The sequence below is a fragment of the Plecotus auritus genome (assembly GCF_963455305.1).
Source record: "Plecotus auritus genome assembly, chromosome: 3".
In the NCBI taxonomy this organism is placed as follows: Eukaryota; Metazoa; Chordata; class Mammalia; order Chiroptera; family Vespertilionidae; genus Plecotus; species Plecotus auritus.
This window is the reverse complement of record NC_137772.1, coordinates 45,708,261-45,726,372: the sequence shown is the minus strand read 5'-3', so window position 1 is coordinate 45,726,372 and position 18,112 is coordinate 45,708,261. Positions and strand designations below refer to the sequence as shown.

The 18,112-nt window shown below is 37.1% G+C and overlaps 1 protein-coding gene across 1 annotated transcript in view; it reads right to left on the bottom strand.

Moving 5' to 3' along the window:
* Window positions 1-18,112, bottom strand: part of UGGT2 (UDP-glucose glycoprotein glucosyltransferase 2) — a 166,037-nt gene that overhangs the window by 25,584 nt on the left and 122,341 nt on the right. Inside the window, exons 28-32 of the mRNA XM_080660862.1 lie at window positions 14,234-14,392; window positions 13,774-13,859; window positions 11,135-11,219; window positions 4,050-4,129; window positions 1,055-1,153 (exon numbers count right to left, since the gene is read on the bottom strand). Of these exons, the coding sequence (XP_080516988.1) occupies window positions 1,055-1,153; window positions 4,050-4,129; window positions 11,135-11,219; window positions 13,774-13,859; window positions 14,234-14,392 (509 nt within the window). The remainder of the gene's footprint in view (window positions 1-1,054; window positions 1,154-4,049; window positions 4,130-11,134; window positions 11,220-13,773; window positions 13,860-14,233; window positions 14,393-18,112) is intronic.

Genomic DNA, 18,112 nt, shown 5'->3' with positions numbered 1-18,112 from the left:
AGTTAATATTAACAGTTTATCCTACTTTGCATAAGGCTTTTAAATATTTAAAGGTATTATTAGAAATTTTTCACTATGTATTATAAAGAAATAAACTGAAGGACCTTCAAATATTATGGTTATTCATCAAGTATGCAATGTGTAAGACTATATGTTTACCAAGGGATCCTGACCTATGATGGTTTGATTTATGAATTTCCAACTTTACAATGGTATAAGCGATACAAATTCAGTAGAAACTGCACTTCAAATTTTGAATTTTGATCTTCTCGTAGGCTAGTGATATATGATTTAATGCTCTTTCAGGATGCTGGGCAATGGCATGACATGTTTCTGTCTAACTGTACGTACGCTAATGCAAGTGTTCTGAGCACATTTAAGGTAAGCTATATTGATAAATTCACTGGACAGGGCACTTGTTTTGAATTCTAGTCCTCTGACTGGAGAAGGTTTCTAAAGTTCCATCTTAAAATATAAACACATATTCAAACATTTCTGAGGCATTCTCTGAGATTCTTCTTTATAAGCAGTTAAAACAACAACAGTGCTTTGTGGTTTGTAAATATGCTTTTCTCCTCTCACTGTCCCTCCTCCTTTTATGTAAAACAAGGCATTTCTTCATTGGAAAAGGGAAATTTACAATATATACTTTTTATTAATTATATTGTTATAAAATATGTCCATTTTCTAGTCTTAAATAATATCAGTATTTCAAATCAGTCAAATTCATGAAACTTATTATATTTTAAAATATACCTCCCTCATAATTTTAGGTGAAAAAAAGCTAGGTGCAGGACAGTGTATGAACATTGTTACTATTTGGGTAAAAATAAATTTACAAAATAAAAAATATATATATTTACTTGTCTACACATCTTTAGTAGGACATAAAAATAATATTGGTTGCCTGTGGGAAAGGAAGCTGGGTATCAAGAAAAGGGAAGAGAAAGATTCTTTTCACTGTATATAATTTTATTCTTTTGAACTTTAGAAATTCTTTTTGAACCAAGTAAATGTACTAGGTTTAAAAACATTAGATAAAAAGTATACCTACCTTAAAAAGCGTTCATATAAATGGCCAGAAGCAACTGAGAAAATGTTCAGAACATCTGTTTCCTTTTTGTCTTTTTCTTTATGCAAACTTCTTGTGAAACTTGGAATAAAAAAGTAGTGATTGCCGGTTTCTAAAAATATATCTGCAAACTTTATATACCTAAATGCTAAATTTGATAAGTAATAAAAATAGGACTGCCTTTCAAAGTAAAGTTATTTCACTGAAATCAGTTCTAAATATTATGAATTAATATTAAAACATGTGGCATTATAACAAAGATTTTATGATTAAAAAAATTTAAAACAGAATGTAATTATATTGTCTCTAGGTTAATGAGGTAATATCTTTGAATCTTTTTGAGTTACAAATGTTTTTGAGAACAAAGAATGAGTTATAGCATGCCATGGCCATATAAAATGATATTTATTTATTTAATCCTCACCTGAGGATATTTTTCCATTTATTTTTAGAAAGAGTGGAAGGGAGGGGGAGAGACACAGAGAGTGAAACATGGATGTGAGAGAGACACATTGACTGGTTGTCTCCCACAGGCACTCGGACCAGGACTGGCAATCGAGCCTGCAGCTGAGGTAAATGCCCTTCATCTGAATCAAACCAAGGACCCTTCAGTCTGTGGGTCAACTCTCTATTCACTGAGCCAAACCATTAGGGCTGAACTGACGTGTGTTTTTTTTTTAGATTTATTATTTTTTTAAATTGTTTGAAGTATTACAAATAGTAGTACATATGTCTCCTTTTTTTTTCTCCCCATTGACCTCCCCCCGACCTCCCCTACTCCCCAGTACATGCCTTTACCTGCCCCCCCATTGTCTTGTATCCACTGGTTATGCTTATATGCATGCGTACAAGTCCTTAGGTTGATCTCTTACAGCCCGCCCCCCGCCAATCTCCCCTGCCTTCCCGCTGTAGTTTGACAGTCTTGAACTGACATTTTCAATAGGCCAATAGTGAGGGAAGAAACAGATTGTACAAGTGTGTAACTACAGCAGTTAGACATTTTCTATGTGGTAATAGTAGGTCCTTGAGTGCTGGTGACATGGCTCCCCTAGGATAAAATGTTATAAATAAAAGCTGCCTACAACTGAGAGTTCTGGCCAGTTATAGCCACCATTCCACACAGGCTATACTCTGGGTGTGCCTCCACGAGGAGCAAGAGAGCACTAGGGAGCCACATCCACTCACTGGCTTCCTCTAAGCCCAGCTATCTTTTTCACCACTTTCAGGACTCAGATCATCCTTTTATATGTTCCATCTCATGTTCAAAGTGACTGAATTTTTTATTTAAGGTATTCATAATGTATTAATTTCTTCTTTTTCCTTCTATTTAAAAATTTTATTTAATTAAAAATCTCATTTTTATATGCACATTTAAAATCACTAAAATTTGGAAAGCTAAACAACTTACAATCATCATGGATTATATTTTGCCAAATAGGAATTGTTATGACAATAGCATTTTTCAAATATTTTTATGGTAAAATCCCAAATAAGAAAAACACAGGTTGATTCAGTGAGAAAAAAAAATCACTCTAAGTTAGGATAAAACTAAGATAAAAAAAAAAAGTGAAAGTAATATACAAAACCCATATTTGGAGGAGTTGCCATCTCTGTAACAAAGCATCATTTTGTTTTTGGTACCCTTTGGTAAAGTAAGTTGCTATGCAATACTTGAACAGTTATCTTTATTCATTCAGTCTACCTTCTGGCTTTAACGGAAGCTCATGGACAGATACTCTTTAAATGCCCAAATAATAATGTTTCATTATCCCATCAAATACACCTACTCTTCAAATCATCTCAAAATGTGAGTTTGAGCCTTACTAGCACAATAACATGATTCTTCTTATCAAACAAGGAGTCAACTATCAAAAAAGAGACCTCAACTGGGCAAAATTCAAGATGGGAGTGCTTTGATCAGTATAATAAAATCTGCTTAGGTTGTTGAATCTATTTGGCCTAAAGTTTCTATTTCTTAGCCCTGACCAAAATAATCTTGTTCTCCATAATAATCAAATTAAGTTCAAATCTCTAAGTTCTCTACAGTCTGGATCTACGGCAGCTTTTGTTTCTGTCTGCTTAATAACCTTTACATTTCAATAACAATAACCTGGTATTTTGAGGGGAAGGCATTCTTCCTCCAATTTCATTCTACAAAATTTAGGTGGGACAGTTCTTCTCATTGGCTCTAAAGATAGTCATATGACCTAAGTCACAGTGATCAGCTCAGTTTGGGACACATGGCTATAGCTGGACTAATGAGTCAGCCTTGGAACTTTTATTGGCACTATTTGGAAAGAGGCAATCTCTCCCCACTGGAGATGGAAACTTTTTCTTATAAACGTTAACTGAAAATGAAGGAGGCACAGATAACAGAACTAGGAGAGGAAGAGTTTCCAGACCATATCACCTGTATGCCTAAAGACAGCTCTACTCCTGGATTCTGTATATAATGTGAGTCAATATATTAACTTTTGATGAACTAGTAATAAAGGTCTCAACCTAATTTATAGATTCCTTATCATATTCACTGTACCAGCTAACTGGGGCTACTTTCTGTTCCTTGAGTAACATACCCAATCTTCACATAACCAGGCATCTTCACTCCATCTTCAACTTCTGAAAACCTGCTAATCCTTCAGGACAGCGGTCACCAACCTTTCGGATCTCGCAGACCACTGGTTGGCAACCGCTGCTTTAGAACACATCTTAGCTACACACTTCTCCATGGAGTCTTCCCTGAGTTTCCTCCTAACTGGATATAGCCCTTTCCTCCCTGGTTTGTATACCACTTTATTTCCAGCTGTCTTACAGCTCCAGTTTCCTATCTTGTATTATTAAAACCTATGTATCTATCTTATCTCTCTTAGAGGAGAGGATCTGTGCTTTACTTAAATGTTGAACATCTGTAGGGTTTCCATATACTAGATTCCTGATGGATCAATAGTTATGTGTTATCATATTCATTAGTAATTACCTTTTAATGGAATCCCACATTCCCTTTTTTTCTTCATCAGTAAGGATATCTTCCTTAATTTTGTCTGGCTTTTTTTGCACCTAGATAGCATGTGAAGAAAAATTTTAGAATTCTTCAGCTTTAAATATTATGCTGCATGGTTAGAAAGTGAAACTTACTTATCAGGGTGACCCTTGTAAATCTAAGACAGCGGAGGTAAATGAAGCCAGAAAATATCTTAGTACATTATGCACACAATCAGGTTTCAATGACCAGTTCAAGCCCTTGTTTTTAGTTCTTTGGTGGTTAGCTTCATACTGCTAAATAGTGTGTTTATATTTGTACTTACTGATTTATCAACTTTAAACATACCTGGATATACATAGTGTATCTGGATTCACAGGATTTATATATTATTCATTCATGATGAAAGAAGAGCAGCTCACCCTGATTATATCACCCTGCCCCTTTTGTCTGGAAGTTTTGATAGTAATAACTTCATCATTACTTTTTTTTACCAACTATTTTTTAACTTTAAATAATATTTAAGTCTCTATTTTCTATTCAACAACTTCAACAGTTCCTGTTTCATACTGTTGATAAGGATATTAATATCTCTACCTTTTCCCTCCACCTCCCAACTTATATTAGCTAAACACCTTTACTTTACTTTAAATGTAAATATATTTTCATTTAGTCCAGTAAATATATCTTTTCCACTATGCTGTTTATTCTTCATCTTGAGAATCAGTAAATAGTGCTTATTGTGACAATGTAAATATTACTCACTGAAAAGTCTGAAAGGCTGCTACAATTATATTTCCTCTGTGGAGGTACAATAACATGACCACTGTGCCACTTGTAGGAGACTTGCTAGTTTAAATTGATTCTGCTTTTTTACATTCCACCATAGAGAAATACTTTTCTTGGAATTTTATTATACTTATTTTTTTTTCTGGTGGTGAGCTATATTTCTTCTTTACCACATACCCAATATTTTCCAGTTTATTATTCATGCTAGTTAGTTAAAATTCCTGTCTTCTTGAAGACATTTTTTTCTTGGAGCTCAACAATTAACTGCCTGTTTATTTCTAGGTTTTCTTTGCTTTAACTTTCAGATTAATGTCACCATTTCTCAAAATACTTATCTTCTTCTTTCTTGGTTTTCATCTTCACTGTGCTGGCAAATAACTTCAAAAAGAGATGTGAAAAGTAATGTTTCTGAATCTTCACACTTCAGAAAACAACCTTAGTCTTCAAATTTGATTAAGAATTCAGCTAAAGAATCCTAGGTTCAAAACAATTTTCCTCAAAATATTAAATACTTTGTTTTGCTGTCTTGTAACATCCATTTGAAAACGACAAATCTGATGCTAGTGCTTGTGTTATTCAATTGCAGTGACCCGACTTTTCCCCTTGATAGTTATTGTGATCTTATTTGGGCCATTTTTTTTCTTTCTTTTTTTAAATCTTCACTCGAGGATGTTTTTCCACTGATTTTTAGAGAGAGTGGAAGAGAGAGGGAAAGTCAGAGAGAAATATCGATGTGAGAGAAATATATCGATTGGTTGACTCCTGCACGTGCCCTGACCAGGGCCTGGGCTGGGGAGAAGCCTGCAACAGATGTACGTGTCCTTGGCTAGAATCGAACCCAGGACCCTTTGGTCTGCAGGCTGACGCTCTATCCACTGAGTCAAACGGGCTAGGGCTGGGCCATTTTTCTTTTTCATTTTGGAGGAGGGCCATTTTTCATTCATCCTAGTTTGTGGACCATTTTGACACATTTTAATCTCTTTATCTGTGGGATACTTTCCCTCCTCCATTTTCTCTTTTTCTTCTTTCTGGAATTTCTACTAGTGGACTACTGAAGTTCATGGGCTAATCCTCAATGCTGCTTATCTTTTCTCCTTCCCTTTTTTTTCTTTCTGTCTTTTTGTGTAATACTGAGAGATGGATGGTGAGGGAATAAAACTGTGCTACTAAAAAACAAGTAGATGGCCAGTGGTCGGCAAACTGCGGCTCGTGAGCCACATGTGGCTCGCGAGCCACAGTTTGCCGCTCTGTTGACTAATGAGTTTGCCGACCACTGGGATAGGGGCTTAATCACAAGGAACAACAACAGCCTGTAATTATTGGAATCGAGAGTCTAGGTCAGTGGTTGGCAAACTCATTAGTCAACAGAGCGGCAAACCGCAGCTTGTGAGCCACATGTGGCTCGCGAGCTGCAGTTTGCCGACCACTGGGCTATAGAATGGTTAACCCTCAAAGATTTGATGGCTGTGGTGAAAGACTTAGATCTGCTCTCTACTATGGGCCAACAGGTCAAATTACAACCAATACATAGAGTGCAAAATTCAGCTCAAGGAAAAGAAAACTTAAACAATTTTTCATGGTCAAAGATGAAACTGTACTTCCCACCCTCACACCAAATAAATTTTCTCTCCTGTTTGTAGGGCTAGGATAAAACTAGCTGAAATGCTGGTCCTAAAGGGCTTGAGCTAAGTCAGTATCTTAAGCAGCTGGTCTGGGTTTTACGGGGTTTTCATCTGGAATGGCCAGAAGGAAATGTATTCAAAGAGAGACTGTAAGTTATTATTGAGAAAGAAAGTGGAAGATCAGAGAAGAATATCAAAGATGAGTGTGAGCAACATGTATAACTGATCACAGGATAAAGAACACAGGTGATTAGGAATATATTATGATATGGGATGCAAGGTAAACTACAGTTTAAAATCTAGGCAATATATGAGAGCTTTGATAACTTACTGTTATTGGACTGTACAGATTCCAACCATTAAGGGTATTTCTTAGTTATCACTAATATTGGTTTCTACTCTATTGCATTGTAGACAGAGGACATACTCTGATTTCATTCTTATGAAATTTGCTAAAACCTGCTTGTCAACTAAATGTAAAGCAATTTTTTTTGTAAAGCTAATTTTTAAAATGTTTTCTGTGTGTTTGAAAGACTATTCATTTGGTGTTATTAGGCGTTGTGTTCTATATATGTTTATAGGTCAAAATTTATAATTACACTGTTCAAAATCTTCTGTATCTTGATTTTTTTGTCTGCTTGTAGTATATCAAGTACTAAGAGATGTGTGTTAAAATATCCCAAATATGATAGAAAATTATCAATTTCTCTTGTAATTCTACTTCATACACACGCACACACACAAAATTTTTTACCTTTAGTAATATTGTCTTAATGTTTAATATCTCTGGTATTAGCATAGCTATACAAGCTTTGTTTAGGTTATTATTGACCTAGTATACTTTTGCTATACTTGTATTTTATTTTCATCCTCACCCTGAAGCTGTATTCTTATGTATTAGATGTGCTTTCTGCAAATAACATATAATTGAGATTTTTAAAAATCTAGCCTGAATATCTTTTAATTGGAACATTTAGCCCATTTACATTTAATATAATTATCTTAAATTCTGACTAATTTGTGCTTTCTCTGTGTCCCATATGTTCACTTTATTTCTCCTTTATTAATCCATTTATATTAATTTGTTTCACTCTATTTTTCCTCTTTATTATGACATCGTCCCTTGTTTCTATTCTTTTAGTGGTTATCTTAAAAATCACAAAAATCGTATTTGCCCTAAAGTTTCAAAATAGTCATTACATTTACCCTAATCAATATTAAAAACTTTATATTTTATTGCAAATAACCTTATTTCTTAAAGCTTAAATGATATTATGATTTTTAGTTTTATATATTTTTAAATACTTCATAAGACATTTACTATTGTTTTGTATATTTACTGCTCATGGACTAATCCACATATTTACCATTTTCTTTTCTCCATTCTTTTCTTAAATGCAGACCTTCCATTTGAGGTAATTTTTTTCCCCCTGTATGAAGTACATCTTTTAAGAATTTCTTTTAGGGCTGGCCAGTGTGGCTCAGTGGTTGAGAATTGACCCATGAATCAGGAGGTCACAATTTAATTCCTGGCCAGGGCATGTGCCCAGGCTGTGGGCTTGACCCACAGTAGGGGGCATACAGGAGGCAGCTGATGGATGATTTTCTCCCATCATTAATGTTTCTAAATCTCTCTCCCTCTTCCCCTCCTCTCTCTGAAATTAATAAAAACATATTAAAAAAAGAATTTCTTTTAGTATGAGTGTGCTGATGGCAAATACAGTTTGTAATTTTTCTGAAAATACCTTGATTTATGTTTCCTCTCCAAAGATATCTTTTCAGGGTAAATTATTTTAGGTTGGCATTCTTTATTCCATTCAGTGCTTTTAAATATCATTCCAGTATCTTCTGGCTTTCATTGTTACTCCCAAGAAATCAACTGTCATACTATAGCTGTTTGAAGGTAATTTTTCTTTTTTGTTCTGATTACTCTCAAGATTTCTCTTTGTCTTCATTTTTTTGCAGTTTTATCAACAAGAGTAGAGGAGTGGATTTTCTTTTAAATATCTTCCTTGAATATGCAAATTGGTTTCTTTATTCAATTTATAAAAATTCTCAGCCATTATTGCTTCAAATATTACCTGTACCTCATTCTTTCTTTCATTCTCTTCTGGAACTCCATTTAAGTTGATTTTATTTTTCAACATTCATAAAGCACCTTACAAAGCTAAAATATCTTATCTTTATAAAAGATACATAAAATAAGTTCTATAATTAACCCCATGTTATAAATGAGAAAGGAATAGGTTAAGCAGTCTGTCCAAGATCACACAGATAGTCATAGCTGGGTGTAAATGCAATCCTGTCTCTCATATTTCTCACTCTATTCTCTGCCTTTTATGCTCTGTGCTATATTTTCTTTATATCCCTGTCGATCTGTAATACTTAATCCTCTTTTCAACCATGTTAAAGTCATCCATTGAATTCTTAATTTTGGTAATTGCATTGCTCAGTTTTAGAGGTTCTACTAAAAAAAAATCAGACACAGACTTTTTATAGTTTCCTGTTCCGTGCAATTGTTTTCAAGCTTGTCTTTTACTTCTTTAAACATTATAAGCATAGTTGTTTCAGAGTCTGTGTCAATAATTCTAATATATTGAATATTTGTGTTTCTGTTTTCTGTTGTTGCTTCTGCTGGATTTCCTTGTGTATTTGGATATAGTAATCTTATTCCAGAGATATATGGATGTTTCTGCTAGATACCTGTAGGGCCTTATCAATCAATCTTGACCTATTACAGTGAAAATTCAAGGCTCAGGGTTCCCTGGACTACTTACATGATATGAATTTGGGCTAAAAGACTATGTGGAATAATCAACTATGGTTAATACTTTACCTGAAGCTATAGCCAGCTTATTGTAAAGAGTGTCTTCTAAAAGATTATCCAATTTATGTGGGTCCAGAATTTAAATTTCTGTCCCCACCACCCTCAAATTAAACCAAAATGATAGTTCAAGTGTACCAGGATGGACGAATATTCTCAGGGTAATAGCTTTCTCAGGACAAGAGAAGTTTCTATGATTACTTACTTCACTAAGGCTCTTATTTTCCCTTTAATTTTGTATTTCCTTATTATTGCATTATTGTCAGCTCCTCAATGCTTTTAAGATGAAAAAAAAAAAGTTACCCAATATTTTTACTAGTTATAAGTAGGTGGGATGGTCTAAAAAACCCAAACCTGCCATCACTAAAAACACATTCTCTCTCTTTGAAATAAATGTTTGTTTTGTTTTGTTTTGTTTCCAGGGCTAGTTTTTCAACCTGTGTTCCTGATATCATCTCTAGAGACTAATTTGTAACATTATCTGGCTACAGATACAGTAGATATAGTAGACACATCATAACTTAAAAAAAATTTCTTTTTTTCTATCTTTAAGTTCTCTGCTTTCCTTTATGAATTTAATCCTGTTCTGCCTTTCATTACAATAATTCCAATATGACATTTTAAGTAGTAAAATTATAAAATTAGTTGTAAAATAAAAATTAATCAATTAATTAAAACCAGATAAAATCTACACTAATAAAAGAGAAACATGCAAATTAACCACCACTCCACTACACCCACAAGCCACGCCCACCAGCCAATCAGGAGCAAGTATGCAAATTAACCCAACCAAGATGGCGGCTGGCCATGGAGCAAGCAGGAGGCTTGGGTTTCCATGGCGATGGAGGAAGCCAAGCTTTCCTCCTGCTCTGGCTGGCCCTGGCCTCTGCTTAAGGCTACAAAGTTTCAATTATAGAAGATAAATAAATCCCAACAAAAACGGCTGTGGCCACGGAGCGAGCAGGAGGCTTAGGTTTCCCCAGCAATGGAGGAAGCCAAACTTCCTGGCCTGCCCTGGCCTCCGCTCAAGGCTACAAAGTTTCAATTATAGAAGATATATAAATCCCAGATCCCAGAGCCTCCACTTGGGTTGGTGGGGGGCGTGGCCGGCCTGCAAATCACCACAGACCCCTCGCCCAGGCCACCCCACACCCCAAGGGAATCCCCACCCTGATCCGGGACACCCTTCAGGGCAAACCAGCTGGCCCCCACCTGTGCACCAGGCCTCTATCCTAATAAACGAGTAATATACAAATTGACCATCACTCCAACACACAAGATGGCTGCCCCTATGTAGTCAAAGATCCTGCCCCCATGTGGACACAAGATGGCTGTCACAAGATGGCCAGCACGGGAAGGCAGTTGGGAGGGACCAGGCCTGCAAGGGAGGGTAGTTGGGGGTGATCAAACCTGCAGGGGAGGGCAGTTGGGAGGGACCAGGCCAGCAAGGGAGGGCAGTTAGGGGTGACCAGGCCTGCAGAGGAGGGCAGTTAGGGGCAATCAGGCTGGCAGGGGAGCTGTTAGGCATCAATCAGGCTGGCAGGGTAGTGGTTAGGGGGTGATCAGGCTGGCAGGCAGAAGTGGTTAGGGGCAATCAGGAAGGCAGGCAGTCGAGCAGTTGGGAGCCAGCAGTCCTGGATTGTGAGAGGGATGTCCGACTGCCCGTTTAGGCCCAATCCTACCAGGATCGGGCCTAAACAGGCAGTCGGACATCCCTCGAGGGGTCTCAGATTGGAGAGGGTGCAGGCTGGGCTGAGGGACACACACCCCCATGCATGAATTTTGTGTACTGAACCTCTAGTTTAATATTAAGAACAAAGCCTATAAGTAGCTTCTGTCTCACATACTTGTATTTCCAGTATTTTGCTTTTGAAGCTGTTTAATACAACAATGACATCTCCTAGGTCTGATTGAGAGTCAGTTCCTTCATGCCTAAAAGTAGAAAAACATGTAAATATCTATCATCAGTTCAGGAAAAGATATACAACATGAAATAAATACATTTTGCAATAAATACAAGTATAATATCACTTGTGCACATATATTTTATATTTCTATAGTCAATTAAGATGTGCTATAATACATTACAATTTTTAAAACTGTCCAATCAATTTAACTTAGTACAAATTAACACAATATAAAAGTAACTCTCTAAATTTAATATTGCCTAATCACTCAGAAAGCTCAAATTACTGTTCATCTTTTCTGTTGTATACCAAGATTATCACAAAAGTCAAATCTTTCAGATGTCTGTGATATTTTCAATGATAATTAAAATATAAAAGATTTTCTAGACTTTACATTGTTTATAAATCATAATCAAAGGAATCCCATACTGTCCAACAACTTTTCAGTATCATCAGCCATTTTCAAATACTAAAATTTGAAGTGTATTGTTAAACTCACAAGACTGAAAATGCCTATGATGTCCATCTACATCACTTGAATGTTTCTATTTTATATCATACTGGAGGCCCGGTGCACGAAATTTGTGCACGGGGGTGTGTGTTCCTCAGCCCAGCCTGCACCCTCTCCAATCTGAGACCCTTCGAGGGATGCCTGACTGCCCGTTTAAGCCTGATCCCGGCAGGATCAGGCCTAAACAGGCAGTCGGACATCCCTCTCACAATCCAGGACTGCTGGCTCCCAACCGCTCAACTGCCTGCCTGCCTGCCTGCCTAATTGCCCCTAACAACTTCTGCCTGCCAGCCTGATCACCCCCTAACCACTCCCCTGCCAGCCTGATGGACACCTAACTGCTCCCCTGCTGGCCCAATTGCCCCTAACTGTCCTCCCCTGCTGGCCTGGTCACTCCTAAATGCCCTCCCCTGCTGATCTGGTCGCTCCCAACTGCCCTCTCCTGCAGGCCTGGTCCCCCCCAACTTCCCTCCCCTGCAGGCCTGGTTTCCCCCAACTGTCCTCCTCTGCAGGCTTGGCCGCCCCCAACTGTCCTGCCCTGCAGGCCTGGTTGCCCCCAACTGCCCTCTCCTGCAGGCCTGGTCCACCCCAACTGCCCTCCCCTGCCGGCCCAGTCACCCCTTACTGTCCACCCCTGCCAGCCTGGTTGCCCCAACTGCTCTCCCCTGCTGGCCTGGTTCCCCGCAACTGCCCTCCCCTGTAGGCCTGGTCCCCCCTAACTGTCTTCCCCTGCAGGCCTGGTCACCCCTAACTGTCTTCCCCTGCAAGCTGGTCACCCCCAACTGTCCTCCCCTGCAGGCCTGGGTCCCCCCCAAACTGCTCTCCCCTGCTGGCATGATCTCCCACAACTGCCCTCCCCTGCTGGCCATCTTGTGGCGGCCATCTTGTGTCCACATGGGGGTGGCCATCTTGTGTGTTGGAGTGATAGTCAATTTGCATATTACTCTTTTATTAGATAGGATTCTTTGTCAGATGTATGCTTTGCAGAGATTTTTCTCTCAGTCTGTGGCTTGTTTTTATTTTTTTCTTATAGTCATTATATATCCTTTTAATGTAAACATTCATACATTTTGCAAGAGAAATGTTTTTGTGATGAAGTGCTCTCTTAGATACTGCCTGATGTTGCATAATATATGATATGTACTGTATTCATTTTCTAAAATCTGAAAAATTCTAATTCTAAAACACATATAGCACTAAGAGTTTTAGATGAAAGATATGCACCCCCTTCCTGTTCCTGGAATGCTTTGTCTATAGTATGACTAGTAGTAAGTTACTTTCTTCAAAACTATTTTGAGGTACTATCTCATTCCTAATGTCAAACAAACTTATCCCAACCCTCCTCCCTATTCATAAATTATTAAGCATATTTGTTGAATTACACTATGTGCTAGGTACAGTATAAGGAAAGGGGGAAAAACTGAAAAAAGTACAATAAACATCTCCCATATTATCTTTGTTGAGCACAGTTCTTGGTATAATAATAGTGCTGAATAAATACAGGGTTGGGCAAAAGTATGTTTACAGTTGCTCGTAAGGAAAAAGACATGCAGGTTGTAATTTTTATAACAGCTTTATTAACTCTTTGTTTTATGTACTCACAACCATAAATCTTCTCTAAGTATTTTCTGTTGGCTCCTACAGAGAAAGTTTGATAATCCCTGCTTTATATACTATGCTCACTGATAAGCACGGAAGTTACTATGAAAGTAACCAATTCTTATTTATTAAAATGAAAAACTAAACATAACCCATGGATAATGGCTAAGTTACAACACACATTATATTGTCATTCAATGATAAATATATTAATTATGCTAACACATGAAAAAGTGTATAGAAAACAGTTAAGTAAATGAGATAGAATAAAGAACAAGATATACACATTAGGCCTACCTTTTATATTTCTGAAATAAAACAAACAAAAATTTGGGAACAAATGCCAGGTTTTTGTTGTTGTTTTATAGTGATAGTACTTGTGAACATTTTAGTTATTTTGATGATCTTGGATATATCACGCTAAAACTTATTTATACATAAAAATTTGTAAGTGGTTTATATAACTCACCCAACTATTTGATAAATATCTTCAGATTTTCCTTGGCGTAATTTCAGTATCCAAGCACCTGGGTTTGCTTTTAATTGAAAATATCCCTTTTAAGTGAGAAAAATATGATTTAGTTATATGACTAAACACACATACAATTGTTTAAGAAAGTTTACACATTAATCATCCAAGAAAGTGTTTATTAACTGTGGGGTGAATGAATTCTACAAATGAATTCCAAGGAAGGAGATTTTGCAATAACCTGTAAATGCACTGTCTAAAAATTTGATTCTCTTCATTTCTGTATTATTTAATTACCTTATTCAATTTTATTTTTTGGAAGCTGTTCAGCAACAGCAGGATAAAAATTATTTTATCTTATTATTAGAAAAACAGAGGATTTTACCAAATCATTGAGTTTTAATGATTTTACCAAAAGACCTAATTGTAATACCATCAATTAAGTCTTTATAATACTTACAAGATTGGCCATCACTATTGTATCAACTGCAACAGGTTGACTTTTTGTGCCGAGTGTAAACTGCAGACCTCGAGGAGGTTGTTCTGTTGTTCTATCAAAGCAATGTCCTTCAAGTAGTAGGTACTCTAGTTCATATTCTGCTATAACAGTTCTCTCAATCTGTGGAGGAAACATGCCAAAATATGTAATGCCCATAATACAAATATTGTAATAACTAAATGAGATTGTTTTAATATTAGCCAATGCATTTTGGGGGCAACTTCAAGTCTTTCTTTTACATGGGTGAACTTAACAGTTGAACCAATTTCTTGAAGACCAAAACTCATGATAAATTTTCTCCTTTCCCATGGTATCAGCTCTTCTCCAGCCTCATGATATATGTGCCAATATCACAAGCAGGAGAGATGTCATAGTGTTGTAGCATTAAAAAATCTCTTCCAGACAGATTTACATGGAAAACTTAAAGGATCTGCTTTGCTGCTCTTGCCCTAGAGCTCCCTCTTGAAACCTGGCAAGAAAGCCAACTTATCACCATCTATTTTCTTTCTTGCAGCTTAGAAATATTAATGTCTAATTGTTTTGCACTAAAAATAACGTATGTTCAAAAAGAAAATTTAGCAAATATAAGTAGAAAAGAGAAAAAAATAGAAATCACGTACAGACTAAACATTCATAAACACATCAATCATTGATTTCTATTTCTTTTTTTCATAAACTTTTCCTAAGAAAGTGTAATGCTTTTTCATGAAATACTAGAGACCTGATGCACAAAATTCATGCTAGGGGCTCAGCCCCCGCTGCCGCGGCGGCTACTTCAGCCCCCACCACCGTGGTGGCCGGGGGCCTCTGCCACCTCTGCCTCGGTCCCCACCACCATGGCTTCATCCAGAAGGTTGTCCAGAAGGACGTCTGGTCTAATTAGCATATTATGCTTTTATTATTATAAATAGTTTTCTAGGAACATATCCCTGTTTCTATAAATATCCTTTAAGTGCTGGTCATTCCAATTATTTCCAGATTTTCCTCTATTGCAAATGCTACAATAAATATTGTAGGACCAAAACTTTTTCTCTACTTCAAATGAAAAAATGTCCAAGCATGAAAATAAAATGGTAAGTGATTTTTATATAGTTTAGCAATTTTGTTGAGCAGATAAGACTCTGATGCATTTATATTTGATTTCACAATAGTGTGTTTAGGATACAGAGTATTTGAAAATATTCTCTATCATATTTGTTTTTCTTTGTCTGTAATTACCACAGAAAATAATTATAGTACTTGTATACAATATTTCTTTCTTGAGTCCAGCCCTTATAATTTTATTGTTTTTAAGAACAAGAAATAAGTGACTTCTCTGAAAACAGTATCTGTTTCAAAAACCTTAGTTGGGTTCTTTTTATTTTTATTATTACTATTTTTTAAATATTTTATTAATTTCAGAGAGGAGGGGAGAGGGAGAGAGACACACACATCAATGATGAGAGAGAATCATTGATTGGTTGCCTCCTGCACGACCCCTACTGGGGATAAGCCTGCAACCCCAGGCATGCGCCCTGACTGGGAATCTAACTGTGACCACCTGATTCATAAGTTGAAACTCAAACCACTGAGCCACACTGGGCCAGGCTTAGTTGGGTTGTTTTTTTTTTTAAAAAATGTTTTATTGATTTTTAGAGAGAGAGAAAGGAGAGGGATAGAGAGATAGAAACACCAATGAGAGAGGAACATCACTGATCGGCTGCCTCCTGTAAGCCCCCCACTGGAGATCGAGCCTTGACTGAGAATTAAACGTGACTTCTTGGTTCCTGGGTCGATGATACACAACCACTGTGCCCCACTGGCTGGGCCTTAGTTGGGTTCTGAATTAGTGGTTGACTCATTACTATTCTAAGTGATGAACTTCATATACTTCATTAACCTATGTCCACAACCCTTATAGCATTCATTTAGTCTGTATGGAAAGATTTTCATGGGATAGTCTCAAACTATGAGAATATTGTAGAGATCTAGTTCAACGCTTCATTTTACAGACAAGGAAACTCTGACCCAAAGTGATTATGAAGGAAAGCTTTTTAAAAAATGTATTTTAATTGATTTCAGAGAGGAAGGGAGAGGAAGAGAGAGATAGAAACATCAATGATTAGAGAGAATAATTAATCGGCTACCTCCAGCATGCTCCACACTGGAGATTGAGCCTGCAACCTGGGCATGTGCCCTGAAATCGAACAATTAGGTTGACGCTCAACCACTGAGCCATGCTGGCTGGGCCTTTTTTTTTCAGTGTGAATTAAACATTAAGGCAAAGTCCAAATATATTCTATCAATCTGTGACTAATAGTATTTTCTATTTATAATATACTAGAGGCCCAGTGCATGAAATTCGTGCATGGGTAGGGTCTCTAGCGGCTGCCAGACGGGGCCTCCCTTCCCCCGGCTGCCAGCTGCCATCTGGGGCCTTCCTTTGTCCTATGCCACCCCCTGGTGGTCAGTGCATGTCATAGTGAGTGGTTGAACTCCCGGTTGGTCAAACTCCCGAGGGGACAATTTGCATATTAGCCTTTTACTATATAGGATATTAATGTGAAAATGTCTCTTATCCCTATATATTTGTATAACAGATATAAATTCTTTTGACTTATTAAAACCACAACATCAAAAACAGTCTTAGCCGGTGTGGCTCAGTGGATAGAGCGTCAGCCTGCAGACTGAAGGGTCCCAGGTTCAATCCCGGTCAAGGGCACATGCCTAGGTTGTGGGCTCGATCCCCAGTGGGGGGCGTGCAGGAGGCAGCCAATCAATGATTCTCTCTCATCATTGATGTTTCTCTCTCTCCCTCTTCCTTCCTCTCTGAAATCAATAAAAATGATTTTAAAAAAGCTAATTTGTTTTCAAAGAGGTTTCTTAGTGACTATCTTAAGGTTCCTAATAATTTCATAAAGGTGATTTAAGTTAAATTAAGTTAAATCAGTTCCTATTATCAAGAATTGAAAGCATAATAAAAGCCTTATATGACAAACCTATAGCCAACATCATACGCAACGGGCAAATACTAAACCATTTACCTTAAAAACAGGAACAAGATAGGGATGCCCACTTTCACCAGTCCTGTTTGCCATAGTATTGGAAGTGTTAGCCATAGCGATCAGACAAGAAAAAGAAATGAAAGGCATCCAAATTGGAAAAGAAGAAGTAAAACTGCCATTATTTGCAGATGACATGATATTGTACATAAAAAACCCTAAAGACTCCATCAAAAAACTACTAGATTTAATAAATCAATTTGGCAACGTAGGAGGATACAAAATTAACACCCAGAAATCTATGACATTTTTATACACCAATAATAAACTCACAGAAAGAGAAACTAAAAAAACAATTCCATTCACCATTGCAACAAAAAAATTAAGATACCTAGGAATAAACTTAACTAAGGAGGTAAAAGACCTGTACTCAGAAAACTACAGGACATTGGAAAAAGAGATAGAGGAAGATATAAACAAGTGGAAGAATATACCGTGTTCATGGATTGGTAGAATCAGTATCATTAAAATGTCCATACTACCCAAAGCAATTTATAGATTCAATGCAATCCCCATTAAAATATCAATGGTGTATTTCATAGACTAGAACAAACTATCCAAAAATTCATCTATAATAATAAAAGCAAAATATGCTAATTAGATTGGATGTCCTTCTGGCTGTCCTTCCAGATGACCTTCTGGACGAAACCACAGGGGCTGAGGCAGAGGCAGCCACTGTGGCGGGTGGGGGCCGGGGCAGAAGCGGCCACAGCAGCAGTGGGGGCCAAGCCCCTTGCACAGATTTCATGCATCGGGCCTCTAGGATGGAATAAAAAAAGACCCCAAATAGCCACAGCAA